The 15,804-nt window shown below is 38.6% G+C and overlaps 3 protein-coding genes and 1 long non-coding RNA gene across 6 annotated transcripts; 3 read left to right on the top strand and 1 right to left on the bottom strand.

The window, feature by feature from the left end:
- Positions 1-3,291: 3,291 nt before the first annotated feature.
- Positions 3,292-6,487, top strand: LOC140790596 (UDP-glucuronic acid decarboxylase 4-like). Of its 2 annotated transcripts, none has more exons than XM_073140734.1 (6): positions 3,292-4,215; positions 4,374-4,521; positions 4,663-4,742; positions 4,824-4,907; positions 5,123-5,197; positions 5,908-6,487. In XM_073140734.1, the coding sequence occupies exons 1-6, from the start codon at positions 3,613-3,615 to the stop codon at positions 6,214-6,216; spliced, it is 1,299 nt and encodes a 432-aa protein (XP_072996835.1). In that variant the 5' UTR covers positions 3,292-3,612; the 3' UTR covers positions 6,217-6,487. The 2 variants fall into 2 exon arrangements, with proteins under 2 accessions (XP_072996835.1, XP_072996836.1); XM_073140735.1 differs by having other exon boundaries at positions 3,465-4,220; positions 4,379-4,521.
- Positions 6,488-7,211: 724 nt separating this feature from the next.
- Positions 7,212-8,885, top strand: LOC140790597 (large ribosomal subunit protein eL22z-like). The gene is made up of 2 exons (XM_073140736.1): positions 7,212-7,520; positions 8,460-8,885. Exons 1-2 carry the CDS (start codon positions 7,282-7,284, stop codon positions 8,602-8,604), a joined length of 384 nt encoding a protein of 127 aa, XP_072996837.1. The 5' UTR covers positions 7,212-7,281; the 3' UTR covers positions 8,605-8,885.
- A 136-nt stretch (positions 8,886-9,021) lies between these two features.
- LOC140790595 (blue-light photoreceptor PHR2) lies at positions 9,022-14,202 on the top strand. Its single transcript, XM_073140733.1, has 4 exons — positions 9,022-10,895; positions 13,043-13,263; positions 13,397-13,495; positions 13,788-14,202. The coding sequence occupies exons 1-4, from the start codon at positions 9,879-9,881 to the stop codon at positions 13,867-13,869; spliced, it is 1,419 nt and encodes a 472-aa protein (XP_072996834.1). The 5' UTR covers positions 9,022-9,878; the 3' UTR covers positions 13,870-14,202.
- On the bottom strand, positions 13,287-15,442 carry LOC140790598 (uncharacterized). 2 transcript variants are annotated; one of them, XR_012109419.1, is made up of 2 exons: positions 15,079-15,442; positions 13,287-14,686 (listed from the first exon to the last, which is right to left on the bottom strand). It is a non-coding gene; the product is annotated as an uncharacterized lncRNA (long non-coding RNA). The 2 variants fall into 2 exon arrangements; XR_012109420.1 differs by having other exon boundaries at positions 13,287-13,623.
- Between the last annotated feature and the right edge of the window lie 362 nt (positions 15,443-15,804).

Below are 15,804 nucleotides of genomic sequence, written 5' to 3'. Positions count from 1 at the left end.
TTATAACTTACATTTAGGTTTAGTTTTTAGTAATTAAGATTTGACTGAGCTGATGATTTTAGTAACAATTGTATTGAAAAAAAAAAAAAAACCTTTTCTTTTAATGAACATTAAATTTTCCTTTGTACATTATTACTAACCTTTTCTTGTTAATATTAGAATTCTCTTTCTATTTTCATTTCTTTCATAGTATTGTTCTTCCACACATTGAAGTATAGGACCACAAAACAACTATCAACATAGGAATATACTCCTTAGCCTCCTTTATATGAAAAGATTTATAATAAAAAAAAGGCAATTCAAAGACCTCCAAGGACCACAATTCCATGCTAAAAATTTCCCAAATATTAATCCAAATATCCAAAACTAAAAGCTAACTGCCAAAATACTGCTCATTAATAATCTCTGCAAGTCTCTATCATTTTTGGCACTAGTATTGACTCAGTAAGAACCCTAATTCTTATTCTTTTTCGTCGCTAATCTCCTCTTCGTCGCCGTATAATCCACCGGCCCCTCTATCATGGACCGCAATTAGCGGTGCATTAAAAATTATTATTTCTAGTTAAGATGCTAAGTTCTAGACTAATGCTTTTATATGAACATGCTGTAATTGTATTCTAATTTCAAAAGAGAAGAGATTAATTAACTTAAGCATGTACCATGTGAGATGCATGTGCACAAAAATTATAGTACAATGGAGAAGAGGTGGGAATTTACATATAGTCCTCTTTGCTGTATTTTTATTTTATCTCCACACATTATATGCTCTTCTATGATTACACATACATGCCATCTCATGGAAGAATATTAATGTTAGTCTTATTGGAGAAATTAATCCTCTCCCTTTTGACATATTTACAACAAAAAATAGTCATTACCCTAGGATTATTCTTAATTAATTCCTCTTTTTTTTAGTAAAATATTTCTTAGGTGGTCTTTTTCTAGACTAAGAAAAAGTTTACAAAAAATTTTAGATGTGACTAAAGTATAGATAGTGATATGCAATAAAAATAAGATAACAAAGTACACAGCTGATTAAGACTCATAATCTAATATGAGCCCTAAAAAATAAATAAATAAATAATAATGACTTAATGGTGGTATATCATCTATAGGTAAGTGAATTACAACCACATAAATAAAATATATAATTTTATTTAAATTTAAGTTACGGAAGACATTACCGTCGTAACAGTCTTTTCTTAGCATTTATTTATCGGTGTGTATAAAAAATATCAGTATAAATTAATATATATCGACGTGTACAAAAAATTGCCAATATTACTTAAAATAATTTTTTGAAAAAAGCTTTTTATTTTGTGGAAAAATAAAGAGTGGCTAAACTTAAAATATGACTCTTTGATTGATATGAAGTGGAGTCTTATTTTAACGAAAAGAAAATATGAATCTTGACATTTGTTTATCTCGGCCACAACAAAGAAATGTGTTTTTTCTCGTAAGATAAAATAATGTTAGCATTACTTCACAAATTACAACCTATATTAATTTTCATATTAATAATCACGCATCTCTAATTAGCTAGTCTTTTTTTTTTATAACAAAAATGAAAATTTGTCCAAAAAAATAATAATATAGCTAAGTGTTGAAATTGTTATTACTTATTAAATAGGTTAATGTAGTCTATTAGCATATTCTAAGAAGTAATCATTCATAAATGTTAGGAGGTAATCACATTACTTGTAACACATGAAAAGTATTTTCAATTACTATCCATTAGACACTGTCAACATTAAATTAATGCCTTGTGAAAGATTTAAATCAAGCACTCTTCTAAGCTCCAATGACTTATTTTATAGAAAGACGTGTCTAATTTTGCTTTCTAGCAAAGATGCAAAAATTTGAGTCCTTTTCCAGCCAGGTAGCTTACTACTTCCTTGCATCATTATTATTATTATTATAATATATATATATTCCTTTCTAAGTAGAATAGGGTTAAATTTGTTTGAGATTATATCATATAGAAAAAAAAAAGTGTAGGATTGACTTGGATAATGTCAAAATAGCTTTTAATTTCATACGTTAGTATATAGGATAAATGCAATGGGCCAAGTCCACAACTCCTCATTTATAAGTCGAGGGTTTTTGGTTAAAGTGCTATCATTAAAAAATTAATTATATAACAAAATTTTATTTGGTATTTATCTATAAAAATTTAAATTCTATTTTTTAGCAACCAAATATATACGAGGAGTAAAGAGACAAAACAAATGACTCGATCAATCTCCCCAAACTACACCTAGTCCAACCTAACCACACAAATCACATCCTATATGATTGGGCCCACACCACAAACTTACACGCACCAACTCAACTCACTGGATCCCACCACCTCACAATCATTGGAAATTTCTTTTTTTTTCTCAGTTTGGACCATGTCTTGTCACTATTTACAAATTAGACCTTATCATTCAAAGTACGAAGACTAAATATGAGAAGCATAGAGAATACTGTAACATTATTTTAAGTTACTGCACTGTCAAACTGCATATCTAAATTAATTGCACCGTCAAACGATCGACTGAACTAAATTGTTAAATTAAATTACCAAACTATTAAATAATCTTCTTAATAATAATTATTTAAAATTAAAATTAACTCTATTATCTACTTGGTCATAAAAAAAATGATATCTACTAATTCTACCCAAATTGGTTGATAATTGAACCTTATCTTTGACCCAAAGGGATTATAAACCTATGCATCTAAACCCAAAATATAAAGAGAAGGTTTGAGAACAAAGGGACGATTTATGCGCGGTTGCAACGGTTACTTACAACAAAAAAAAAGGTGTGTTTTATAATTCTTGGGGGGGTTTAATGCAAATTTCCGTCTTAATGTCAAACTGGACGTGCCAAGTGGTACAAAAGTCAACACAGTTTGTTCTTCTTTTTTTAATTCACCAAAAGAAGCTTCTCCTCAAATTGAAAAATAATTGATCTGAATCGGTTAAGGATGACGCCTTCCTCATGTGGAATCTTAGTAGAGGAGTTGTTACGAAAAGGAGTGGCCTTTTAGATGATCTCCACAGGATAGGAGCATCTCTAACCCTAATTATAATTAATTATCATAAAAAAGTTCCGGAGGGGTATAATTGGAACATGGGACACGTCATCACCACCGGCGCCAACTTGGACATGCTTGTCTAACTTCCACATGGGGCAGTTTGGTCATTAAACAAAGGGATAACAGCATTTGCCAGCAATAATAAAGGGGTAATTCCGTCATTTAATTAAGTCAAAACAAAAGTCTGGGTCAGGACTCGGGAAACAGCTCTACGTCCACGTAGCGGTCCTCCGAGGGGGCATTGCAGTCCACGTGGGCAGCCATTTACCGGGTGATCGATCGAACGGTCAGGAAACGCCATAGGCGGAGAGCTTGTTTCTGATCCGGCGGAGCATTAGAACGTGACCCCCTTCTTTTGCTTTATAAATCTCGCCTCCTTCTCTCCTGCAATTCGACCACCCACGCGGCGACTCCGGCTGGGGGGACTATTTAGAAATCAAGCCCCCGGTGCTTTGCCTATTTACAAATAAGATCCCTCATCTTTTACGTTTTGGTCCCTCGCCGCCGCAACCTCGCCTCAATCTCGAGATGGCTTCCGAGCTAATCTACCGAGGCCACGAGTCCCAGCCCCAAGAAGCCGAGGGCTACTCCCCGAAGCCCCCCAAGCGCCTCCCGTGGCTCTCTCGCCCAGTCCGGTACCTCCTCGGCGAGCAACGCCTCCTATTCGGGCTTCTGGGCATCGTCGTAACCTCCGTCATCTTCTCCTTCGCCTCTCGCGCCTCCCCGGCCGCGAGCTCCGCGGCGGCGACCCACCTGATGGTGGGCTTGGCGCAGAGATCCACGGCTACCGTGAGCCATCGGTCGGTGTACGAGGAGGCGAGGGGATTCGTAGGGGGGAAAGTGCCGCTCGGCCTGAAGAGGAAGGGGCTACGGATCGTGGTCACCGGAGGGGCCGGGTTCGTGGGGAGCCATCTGGTGGATAGGCTTATCGCGAGGGGGGATAACGTTATCGTGGTGGATAACTTCTTCACAGGGAGGAAGGAGAACGTCATGCACCACTTTGGGAAGCCCAATTTCGAGCTCATCCGCCATGACGTCGTCGAGCCGATCCTTCTCGAGGTCGATCAGATCTACCATCTCGCTTGCCCGGCATCCCCTGTTCATTACAAGTACAACCCAGTCAAGACAATCATATCCTTTTTCTTTTCTTTTTCTTTTTACCATCTTTAATCTGCTGATCGAAATTCGATTTTACCAACTTGGGCGATAAAATCTCGCTCTTATTGATGATCTTTCGTAGATCTACAGCTTATTTTGGTTTGGATCCCTTAACTCGTGTAGATTCTTACAAGACTAACGTAGTAGGAACGCTCAATATGCTTGGGCTGGCGAAGAGGGTGGGTGCCAGATTCCTCCTCACAAGCACAAGCGAAGTCTACGGCGATCCACTGCAACACCCGCAGGTTGAATCCTACTGGGGCAATGTCAATCCCATCGGTAATTAATTACTCTACAAATATTCTTAGTCTTTCAGACTTTGGGTAGTTGGTTGGGTAGTAGTTGTGGTAGTAGTAGTAGTAGTAGTAGTAGTAGAACCTCTCCTGTATGGCTGAAACCGACACGTGGCGGTGGGTGCAGGGGTGCGGAGTTGCTACGACGAGGGGAAGCGGACGGCGGAGACGTTGACGATGGACTACCACCGTGGGGCGCAACTCGAGGTGATTAGTGTGCAACCCCTTTTGGTTAATTAGGAGATTAATTAGCGTTATTTTGATTAACTATAATGTTCGTGGATTTAGGTGAGGATTGCTCGGATCTTTAACACATATGGGCCTCGCATGTGCATCGATGATGGCCGGGTCGTCAGCAACTTTGTCGCCCAGGTTGGTCTCCTCTAATTCTTTTTTTTTAATATAATTTTTTCTTGATTTTAATATATTATTTGTGTTAGAATTAAGTAGTATCAGTACTAAATTATTCCAGTCTGATGGGTGGGAATCTAACTTAAATATTTAGGGGTTTCTTTTTCCTTTTTTTAATAACCACCTGCCTTTGTTCATATTTATGAAGAAAGTCTTAAGAATTTATTTGATTTCAGGCCCTGAGGAAGGAGCCCATGACTGTTTATGGTGACGGAAAGCAAACAAGGAGCTTCCAATATGTCTCTGATCTGGTGAGTTAGTTTAATTAGTATATTTACTCATCTTCTATGTTTCTCTTTTAATTTTTTTTAATTTTAAATTATAAATTTTGTCTATGTTTGGTGCCTCGTGGCCTAGTTTCATAACCTGGGATTGGTGCAAAAAAAAAAAGTGGGGTCCATTCGTTTGCCAATTGCCAACCAACCATAATATTTCATGAGACGTGTTATAATTTCGTTTGCACATATTAGTGTAATGTCTGGTACATTCTAAATGCATTTTGTACTACTCACCGTTACAAACAAAACTATTGTGTATTTAGGGACCACCTAGCACTAATTTCGGCATTTAAAGTTTAAACATGTGGAAATGGGTGAACCCTAAACAGGACAAATGATATCAATGGGTATTGCTCCAAATTTTATTGCTTTTATTTCAGTAAGAGACCAGTGCTCATCCTAAATAAACTAAATGGAGATCCCCCACAAATAGTAACACATTTGTGGGTTTATAGTCTGAGGTTTGTCTTCATCAATCAAGCCAATGAGAGAATGACAGTGCCATTATGGACAAACATAAGTCTTTATTTATTGAGTCTACTATATATAGAAGAGAATATTACTAGTGTTAGAAGGTGTTAGAAGGTTAAGTTTTTAGAGTAGGCGATGAGTTAATATGATATTAGCGCAGAAATGCTCGCAATGTTTTACTGATGTTGTTTTGATACAAATTGGAATAATAGGTTGAGGGGTTGATGCGCTTGATGGAAGGGGAGCATATAGGGCCATTCAACCTAGGAAACCCAGGTGAATTCACCATGCTGGAACTGGCCAAGGTGGTGCAGGACACAATTGACTCAAATGCACGGATTGAGTTCCGACCTAACACAGAGGATGACCCGCACAAGCGCAAGCCCGACATCACCCGTGCCAAGACGCTCCTCGGCTGGGAGCCCAAGATCCCGCTCCGCCAAGGCCTCCCGATGATGGTCTCCGACTTCCGCAAGCGCATCTTTGGCGACCATAGCAACACCGGCACGGGATCAGCTTAATCAGAGGTCGTCTCGAATTAACCAGCCAGCATCAGATGTCCATTGATTGAGTGCAATGTTACATATAAAGAGCAAGAGAGAAGCAATAGCAAAAGAGATGAGCTCTTCATCAGCTTTTAACTTCTTAGCTACTAGTGCTACAGATTGAGTAAGCTATGAAGCACTAGTTGTTGATTGTTTACTTGAGATTACCATGTTATGTCTATTGTTACAATATGTTATTTTTCTTCTTTCACTTGAATTTGTTACAGTGGATGGCTTTCGTTGGTAATTTTGTCTATTAGAGACGTGCATGTTTTATTCCTTTTTAACCGAGTGTGTTGATATTCTGTTCTTCTAGCTAAGTAAATGGAGGCTATGTATATACCTTTCTAAAATATCTTATTTAAACATATATTCCACTCTGACATATATCTGTATCAAAACATGAATTGCATCCATGCAAAGTAATAATTTATAGGAGCATGAATGGTTTTGTCGATCTTGATGACTAAGAACTTCTCTCCTGAACTAGTTCAGGACTCTTAAACTGGTGCAGTAATTAATTTTTTTTAATATTTTTATATTTAATTATTATTTTTTTATAAATTAAAACTAAGAAATAAATAAGATTAACTAATCAAGTTCGGAAGATAGCCTCAAACCAAACAATTACTCAACGACTTTGATCACATATATAAAAGGAGATACCAATACCATTGATAATTTAGAATGCATCTCATCCTAAATTTTTAACTGTCGATATCGGCCTGACCCAATTTATATAGACGGACCCAACCCGTCTCAAATAAGCCCGGGCAAACTTAATCCCTGTCTTATAACGTGCATCCTAGGAACAACATAACTAAAACACTCCTCGTCCAGTAACAAGGCATTGTGAATTCCTAATGCCCCAAAACGAATCAACACCGTCGGAAATTTCAGTGGAACACTAGATACAACGAGCTGCGAAATATCGTATCGTATCTACAGATCTATATAGGTAATCCTCATGACCCCATTCGCCCGCCTTCAGGAAACCCTAAATCCTAACCCTAGCCGCGAGGAGAGAGGAAGGCAGGAACGATGAGCCGTGGAGCGAGCGCAATGGTGACGAAGGGAGGGAAGAAGAAGGGCTCCACCTTCGTCATCGACTGTGGGAAGCCGGTGGAGGACAAGATCATGGACATCGCCTCGCTCGAGAAGTTCCTACAGGAGCGGATCAAGGTTGCCGGCGGCAAGGCCGGAGCTTTCGGCGATGCTGTCACAGTCACCCGGGAGAAGAGCAAGATTACCGTCACCTCCGACGGGCCCTTTTCCAAGAGGTCTTATCGAAATCTTAACTCGTTATTTTGAATCGTTCTATTAATTTCATCCTAAGATGTTAGCATGATATATCTTTGGTGGATAAGAAATTTATTGGTTTCAATGACGTTGGGGTCCCAAATGTTTTCAAGTATCTGATGATTAAATCTCAGTGAAACACTAGTTTAAAAAGCATCCCTTTGCATTTTCCTTGTTATAATTCATATATTATTTTTATTTTGGTAGAATATTGTTGGATTTGATGTAACTAGTCGTCTGATTGCTAATTTGGTCCTCTTTTGTTGTCATAATAACTTCTAACAATATCTTTTTGGTTGATAAATAGACGTGACCTTTTATGGGCTCAGTCGTACTGTTAATTGTGATAGCTTTAACTCGCAAGGGTATCACAGTGAATCAACTATAATTTTGCCCAGTGATCTTTTAGTTCAGAGTAGGTGTTCACCATTTTCGAATTAATTTCATATTATTTTCATTTAGTTTGTTGTAATGTAAGTTCCGCTTGTAATGACTCCATAAGTATATGAATTATCTCCTTGAAGAAAGTGGTTAAGTTTGCAGTTGTAAGTAGATAAATAAGGAATTTGAAAGTTCTGTGCGGGAGTTGATGTCAATGGATAGGAATCCCTCCAATCCTGAACTTCGGGATGATGGAAAGCAAAGCTGTTTGTGTGAGAAGCGAGGAATAAGGAGTATATCTGTATAGTAAGAATTCTCATGTTATGCTCAAAGTAAACTGCTAAAACATCTTATCTTTGACGAGACGAGTCCCCTCACCCAGCCCTTCATTGAATCTTATATGTTCATCATAGAGCTTGAAGACAGTTAAAAGTTCTGGCTATGATTTGATATTTTGATGATATTATTTTCTCGGCATTTGCCCTTTGTATGTGCTGATCTCATTGCAATCTTATTTTACTGAATCTTGTTTCTCTCAGGTACTTAAAGTATCTCACGAAGAAGTACTTGAAAAAGCATAATGTTCGGGATTGGCTGAGGGTAATCTCATCCAACAAAGACCGCAATGTCTATGAGCTCCGGTACTTCAACATTGCAGAGAACGAGGGCGAGGAGGAAGATTAGTTGTATTAAGATTTCCTCTTTGAAACTTTGGGCCTAATTTTGTTAGTTTCAACCAGACTGGAAAATTTAGCTCGCCATAATCTATTTCTTTGTTTGAGCACTAGATAAATCTTTCTCTTTTCAATTTATCGGTGTCCATTAAGCAGTTGGATTTTTGTACCAGAAGTCAGGGCCTGGTAGCAGCACCTGTGCAAAATCTTGCCAGATGGTTCCTCGTATTATATCTGTCATGTATTAGAGAGTTGAAATGGAATGGTGCTGCTCCATTCTTGATTACCGAATGAATTGCGTCAATATATGTTCTCTGTGCATAGGAAGGTATAGTTTTACACTTATTAGTCCAATTCCTGTTGGATTTGCTCTGGTTAACCTGACATTCTACGTGGAAAAGAAATTTCGAGATAATGTTTACATATCTTTAATGATGTGTTTAGCTTTGGCCCAATTTTGGCATTTACTTTTGGATATTTGATGTCAACTTAAATTAACAGGAACTAGTGTGAAGAACTTGTTGTTTGTTTAAGGTCCCCTTTCCTTTTCTAAAGGATATGAAGCTTTTATATTGAAATTTGAGTGTTATGGGAATCTGTCGAGGTAGCTTAGAGCCCTGGTCCTTGGCCCAGGGAGAGAGGAAGAATGCCACCTAAATTATCCAACCAATCTAGCTTGGATTCAATCCGAAAAATAAAAGATTTAATACACCTAAAACTCTGGAAATATTGTCTATTTTAATAAAGACCTTATTATCTACTTTTTTGAAACATTCAGCCTCCTAATTATCTAATATCAAAACAAAGAAACATTTTGAATAAAATTTTAACTTTTATTCAAGACACGGCAACCTAATTATAATCTGAATAATCTATTTATCGCCTAAAAAAACTTATTTATAATTTAAATAATTTATATAAGTATGAATAACTTACGGCAACTCATTTATATTTAATAAATAAGTCAGTATTCATATTTACATTGTTACTGCAACTCAATATGAATCCGACTCAATTGGAACCTGATTACTAAACCTACATATTAGAAAAAATAAAATAAAAATAAGAATAAAATTCTCCACCTACCCTATTTGGTTGGTACACATTCTAAAACTCAATAGTAGCGAGGAACTAAAAGAAACAGATAGAATACATATCCACCAACCAACCCAACCAAACTGACCAAACCCAAAAGAGAAAAAATAAAACCCAATCTCCTCTCCTCCTCCTCTAATCTCTCTTTCTCCATCTTTTGTTACTCTCATCCTCCTCTCCCCCTCTCCCATGGAACCCAACCATTCTCCACCGTTCCCCTCTCCCCAAACCCCAGATACCCTCGAAACTCAAGACTTCCACTTTCCATCCCAAGAAGAAGATACCCCTCACCACCCCCTCTCTCTCTCCTCCGCCACTTCCCCACTCCCCTTCTCCTCCCTCTCCCTCTCCCTCTCCTCCCACCTCCTCTTCCTCTTCCCTTCCCCAAAACCCACTTCCCCTTCCTCCCTCTCCCCATTCCAAACCCACCTCAAGATCCCCACCCAAATCACCTCCCTCGCCTCCTCTTCCTCCTCCAATCCTAAGTCCAAGAAGAACCCCACCGCTTCCAAATTTTCCAACTCCCTCCTCCAATCCCCCTCTCAGTTCTTCCACCGCCGCTTCGCTGCCCCCTCCCACCCCGCCGCCTTCCGCCGCTGCGCCGTCGTCTGGTTCCGCGCCGACCTTCGGGTCCACGACAACGAGGCCCTCGCCGCCGCCAGCGCCGAATCGCTCTCCCTCCTCCCCGTCTACCTCTTCGACCCCCGCGACTACGGCAAATCCTCCTCCGGGTTCGACAAGACCGGGCCCTTCCGCGCCGCCTTCCTCCTTGACTCCGTCGCCAACCTCCGCCAAGGGCTTAAAGCCCGGGGGTCGGATCTCGTCGTGAGGATCGGGCGGCCGGAGACGGTGTTGCCTGAGCTGGCGAGATCGGTGGGGGCCGATGCGGTGTACGCGCACCGTGAGGTGTCGCACGATGAGGTGAGGGCGGAGGAGAGGGTGGAGAAGGCGATGGAGAAGGAGGGGGTGGAGGTGAAGTACTTCTGGGGGAGTACATTGTATCATGTGGATGATCTGCCATTTGAGCTGGACCAGATGCCGTCGAATTATGGCGGGTTCAGGGAGAGGGTGAAGGGGGTTGCTGTGAGGCGGACGATCGAAGCCTTGGATCAGATCAAGGGGTTGCCGGCAAGGGGCGGGGTGGAGCCCGGGGAGCTCCCGAGCTTGACCGAGCTCGGGCTTAATCCGGCATCGGCAATGTCTCAGGTTTCCCCTAAATTTATCTCCTCTACTGCAAATCCTATACCTTCTTTTTAACCTTAGGCAGAAAGAATTATTCTTTAATTTTGCTAAATTGCCGGAGAAAAGGGTAGACAACTTTTAGCTAAATTTATCCTTTACTTGTTGCACCTTTATTTGAGCCATTTAGGGACTAAAGATGTATATACCTTTGGAATATCTTGGTTGGGATAATTACTAGTTCGCAATGCAGAGACTTCAACTTCACATCTGTTGTCTATAAGGTTATAAAGCAATGGTGAGGTGGATCCATTGCTTCATGCTGTTTTTAACGGAACCTCTTACCTGAACTATCACATCAAGTCGAATAGAAACTTGAAGATCGTGTAATTTAAGATGTGAGATGAAATCTACTATTGGGTTTAGGATCAATTTAAGATGTGAGATGAAGTCTACTATCGGGTTTAGGATCAGGTACTTCAAGGACCCATCTCACTGAATTGCAGCAAAATGATTCACTTGTTAAAGCTTGGTTTTATAACCTATGTATATACAACTTTTCTTTTAACTTGCTTGGAAATTCTATCAATACCAGAATAATTTCATGATAACTAGCTCTCGTGCTAGGATCTTCACAGATGGCCTTGTTGGTTAAACATTTTATTATCTTTGGCATCGTAATCTCCTAAGTCCTAAGTCACTCATGACAAGTTCATATGCTATTGAACTCTCCAGGCTAGCTGATAAAGTCAACCAATACAAGATTTCATTGCTTAGTTCTGCTAAAGCTGATTTGGCTAAATACTGTTCATGGTTGAGTGTAGAGAACTGCATATCTGGGATTCATAGAAAAGATTAGCAGGACAAATTCACTGAAAAATAATGGTTGCAATCATTGGTTAGGAGCCTCCTCCTGGGGTCACTAAAGAAGCAAAACTGTATCTGTACTTAAATACCAACTATTTAGTCTTTGTGTGATGTGGCTGTGGCAAATATGTTACTCATTGGTTGCAAATATACTTTTTTTTTGTTATTGTGCTTTCATTATTACCTGTCTTGATAGTGGTTTATCAATGGACTTGCTGGGAATAAATTTTAATTTGAGTTGAAATTTCCAGATGAAAATGGCACCTTTTGTATCATTTATCAATCCCATGAATATATCCCTTATTGAAGTCAAATGTTTACCTCATTCGTAATAAGTTTTATCCTTTTTAATCTTTGAGTAACCATGACTAGCACTAACCAGGCTTTCTGCTGAAATTTTAACATTAACGTCCTACCAGGGACTAGGATGAGTGTAGATTCCATGTGGATATATCAATGAATAAATGATGGTTAAATGATTGAGGCATGACTAACAAATTCCAACATCACACTGCATTATGTGAGAAAATGGTTGAAATCTTGTAGATGTGAGTAATGAAGATTAACCAGAGTCAAATTCAATATTTTCCTTGGTTTTGCTATGGTTTATAAGAAATAATTGCTAAATAAATCCTGACTCTGTATGACCTCAAACTTTCAGCACACCTTTTGTAAGTTTGTTTCACTTTTAGGTGTGATGTACAGTAGTGTTTGTGTGACATGCGGATTAACTATAATTATCAAACCAGACCTGATTGAGTAGTCGATCGGTGAATTGATCACCAGACCAATTTAGTTTTGTTATAAGATTAGAAATGCAATTGACCTGGTAAAAATCATTTGACCTGGCGGTTTAATAAGAGAACCATACAACCCAGATGGATTTCTACGGACTACGGACTGGTTGGATTTCTCATTTTTTTTCAAAATTATCTAGTAGTTGTCCTTCATATTTAACTATTTTATTATTTATCCTAAGAGTAATTTAGACTTAAAATTAAAAATAATTATATTTTTAAAAAATTGAAAGTGTAAATCACATAATTTGATGTAGTTGAACTTTAATATTAGTTACAAAATATCTAAATATTGGAAGAAATACAAATATTATTGCTTTTATATATTTTTTTAGTTTTTAGAATTAGAATTATATTATTTAATATTTTAAATTTTAAATAAAATCAGTCTGACAAATGTCCTACTGGTTGAACTAGTACCTAATGACTCAGTTCTGATAATTATAGAATTAATATCCTCTTTCATGAGTTTAAAGGTGTCTGATCCAAAATGTATGTCTTATCATTTAGGATGGGAAACCAGCTGTTAGTTCTTCTCTTGTGGGTGGTGAGACTGAAGCATTAGAGAGATTGAAAAAGTTTGCAGCTGAATATCAGACCCAACCAAACAAAGGGGACAAAAATAGTAGTATATATGGTGCTAATTTCTCTTGCAAAATCTCACCATGGCTTGCTACAGGATGCCTTTCTCCACGCTTCATGTATGAGGAACTGAAGAAGACTGCAAATAGGTATAAGGTTCATTACTAGGATATTTTGTTTTATTTGTTTGCATGGTTTTTATTGACAAAAGAAGTGTGTTTCAAAACTTCATTATAATTTTCATTACCTTTCTACATGATGATATGCTATTTTGATTCTCAGAGCGATTTCGGCTACATCAAATCAGAAGAATGGCACTGGTGACTCTGATAGTGGAATGAACTGGCTCATGTTTGAATTGTTATGGAGAGATTTCTTCAGGTAGCCTGTCTGCCATTTTCCTTTATTCTCTTCTTCTCTGATAGAATGGAACATGAATATCACAAATGTGGCAAGTTTCTTTCTCTACATTAGCCACTCATTTCGTTCCTGTGTCTTTTCAGCATTATCTGTATCTCAAATCATATTAGATAAGATGTAGTGGAATTCTTTTCTTTTAACATACTGTAAACTGTTAATAATTTCTTGCAACTTCCAGTAGAATTTTCTCGCAATCCACGTGATCACTATCTGATCCATTTGCGTCTGTCTAAACATATGGTGAATGTTTCAGGTTTATCACCAAGAAATACAGCTCCGCTAAGAAGAATGGCGAAGTTGTACCTGCCACAGCTTGCACAGGTGCTCTTGTTTAAGCAAAGCGCACCGAAGCTGGACCCTAGTCCAGGTTGAAAGATCAATGCTTTCTTGGTCTTTAGAGCTACTAAATGGAAGTGGAGAGGATTCAAGAGTTGGCTGATTCTCCAATAATTGTTGTAACTTACTCCAACATTATATATTAGCTATCAATTTTCTTTCTCCGACCCTAAAATTCTTGTATTGCTTTGCTTCTCCATTTGCATCTCCCTATCTTAGATGTTTCTTTTCCTTTAGCAAACGTTATGTTAAAAGACATCCAATGAGATGACAAACCTTTTTGTGGTGGGCTGGAACAACACAATGAAGCAGCAGATGAGTTTTAAAGCCAACTTTGTTTCAATAGCATGTGGCATTGTGATGTGAAATCATTGTTTGGTGGTAAATTAAGGGTATGTATGTAAACATTCTCTATTATGGGGACAGACTGCAGAGTGAAGTGGTATTCCATCCTCTCTTTTTTCAAACAAGTGAATGATAAGTCCTTCTCCGTAGTATTGCACTGCCAATAGCGTCTGGGTTCTAAATCTCACGCCCTCTATATTTGGTGCTTTAGACGTCTATACAAGCACAAGGCAAAAAGTTCAAAATAATACAATCTATTGTTGACCCTAACACGTGTGAAGAGACTTCGGGTCAAAAACCTAACACGTGTGAAGAGATGATCGCCTGCAGCCGTGATGCAGGAATCTCCTGTTATGGGTGTGACTCGCCTCTCGCCTCTTATCGGCACTCGAGCACTTCACTAGACAGTAATGCCTGCCAAGTAACCGTTGTAGGAAATTCCTGCTTTTGGAACCGTAGATGATCTCATCCCTAAAGAGAAGGAAGGTCAGACTCGTTCATCAACCCTCCGACGAATTCCACACTAATAATGTGGTCAAACTCGTTCTCCTCTTTGACCGTTTTGACCTCGTGGGTTGACCAACTTAACTCTTATTTTATGACCAAATTATTCCTCCTCCTCCCTCCCAACTCCCCCCACCCCCCCACCAAAAAAAAAGAAAGAGAAGAAGTTGATACAAGAAAAGCCATTGCTACGGACGTGGGCCATCCACATAAGAATGGACGGTAGGTCTTTAAATTAACAAACCAATTTCTAAGTAAGTAATGGTGAATGGCGATGGGTAACTAAAGACTAGCAACAATATTAATGGCGAGCGAGCATTGAGGAAGGGAAGAAGATGAGAGTATAAAAAAAAAATTACCTCAAGTTGTAGGGTGTGCTGATCATCTTGGAGAGGCGAGAAGGTCATGTTGGAGAAGGGGAGCACGCGCAAAGCACGAGGAAGTAGAGAGAGATAGATGTGCTTCGCACGTGCCCTGCTTCTCCAACAGGGCCCTCCTCACCAAGGAGGAGGAGGAGGAGGAGGAGGAGAAGGAAACCAATTAAACCCACCTTCGAATGTAAATGGAATTAATGGTTGCTGAGAGGAATCAGAGGAGAGGCATCCCCATTTTATAACAACACAAAGGAAGGAAGAGAGAGAGAAAGTTCGATATATTTATATGTAGAGAGAGAGAGAGAAGAGTCCTGGAAAGGGTTTGGTTTGTAGAGAGAGAGAGAGAGGCGTGAAGCAATGGAATGGTTGTGGCTGGGGAAAAGAAATTAAGGGGTCTCAGACTCATAATAGAAGAAAAGGAGAACCCAACTCCCCCTCCCCCTACCAAATAAAAACTTTCATTTGTTCCCCCTGAAATATACATTTAATAAATATATTTCCAACCTGTATCTTTGGTCCTATTGTAAGAAAATCTCCTTTCATATGAATATTATATATATATATATATATATATATATATCACACAAAAAAAAATGTATTCAAGCTTTATGAGACTAATTTGTAATAAATAAAAAAACTCTTAAATTATTAATAATTAAAAAAAAGAAGAAGCTGTGTCCTGTGTGCCTTTTTCGTTTCAATAAAATTAAA

Source organism: Typha latifolia, chromosome 6 (genome assembly GCF_019914945.1).
Source record: "Typha latifolia isolate L0001 chromosome 6, TyphaL0001v2, whole genome shotgun sequence".
Classification (NCBI taxonomy): Eukaryota; Viridiplantae; Streptophyta; class Magnoliopsida; order Poales; family Typhaceae; genus Typha; species Typha latifolia.
The sequence above is the reverse complement of the archived record's forward strand: the minus strand, read 5'-3'. Positions and strand labels throughout refer to the sequence as shown.

Coding starts and splice junctions, on each gene's coding strand:
- LOC140790595 (XM_073140733.1), top strand. CDS start 9,879: ATGGAACCCAACCATTCTCCACCGTTCCCCTCTCCCCAAACCCCAGAT. Junction 10,896..13,042: donor CGGCATCGGCAATGTCTCAG/GTTTCCCCTAAA, acceptor CTTATCATTTAG/GATGGGAAACCAGCTGTTAG. Junction 13,264..13,396: donor CTGAAGAAGACTGCAAATAG/GTATAAGGTTCA, acceptor TTTGATTCTCAG/AGCGATTTCGGCTACATCAA.
- LOC140790596 (XM_073140734.1), top strand. CDS start 3,613: ATGGCTTCCGAGCTAATCTACCGAGGCCACGAGTCCCAGCCCCAAGAA. Junction 4,743..4,823: donor ACCGTGGGGCGCAACTCGAG/GTGATTAGTGTG, acceptor TCGTGGATTTAG/GTGAGGATTGCTCGGATCTT. Junction 5,198..5,907: donor TCCAATATGTCTCTGATCTG/GTGAGTTAGTTT, acceptor TTGGAATAATAG/GTTGAGGGGTTGATGCGCTT.
- LOC140790597 (XM_073140736.1), top strand. CDS start 7,282: ATGAGCCGTGGAGCGAGCGCAATGGTGACGAAGGGAGGGAAGAAGAAG. Junction 7,521..8,459: donor GACGGGCCCTTTTCCAAGAG/GTCTTATCGAAA, acceptor TGTTTCTCTCAG/GTACTTAAAGTATCTCACGA.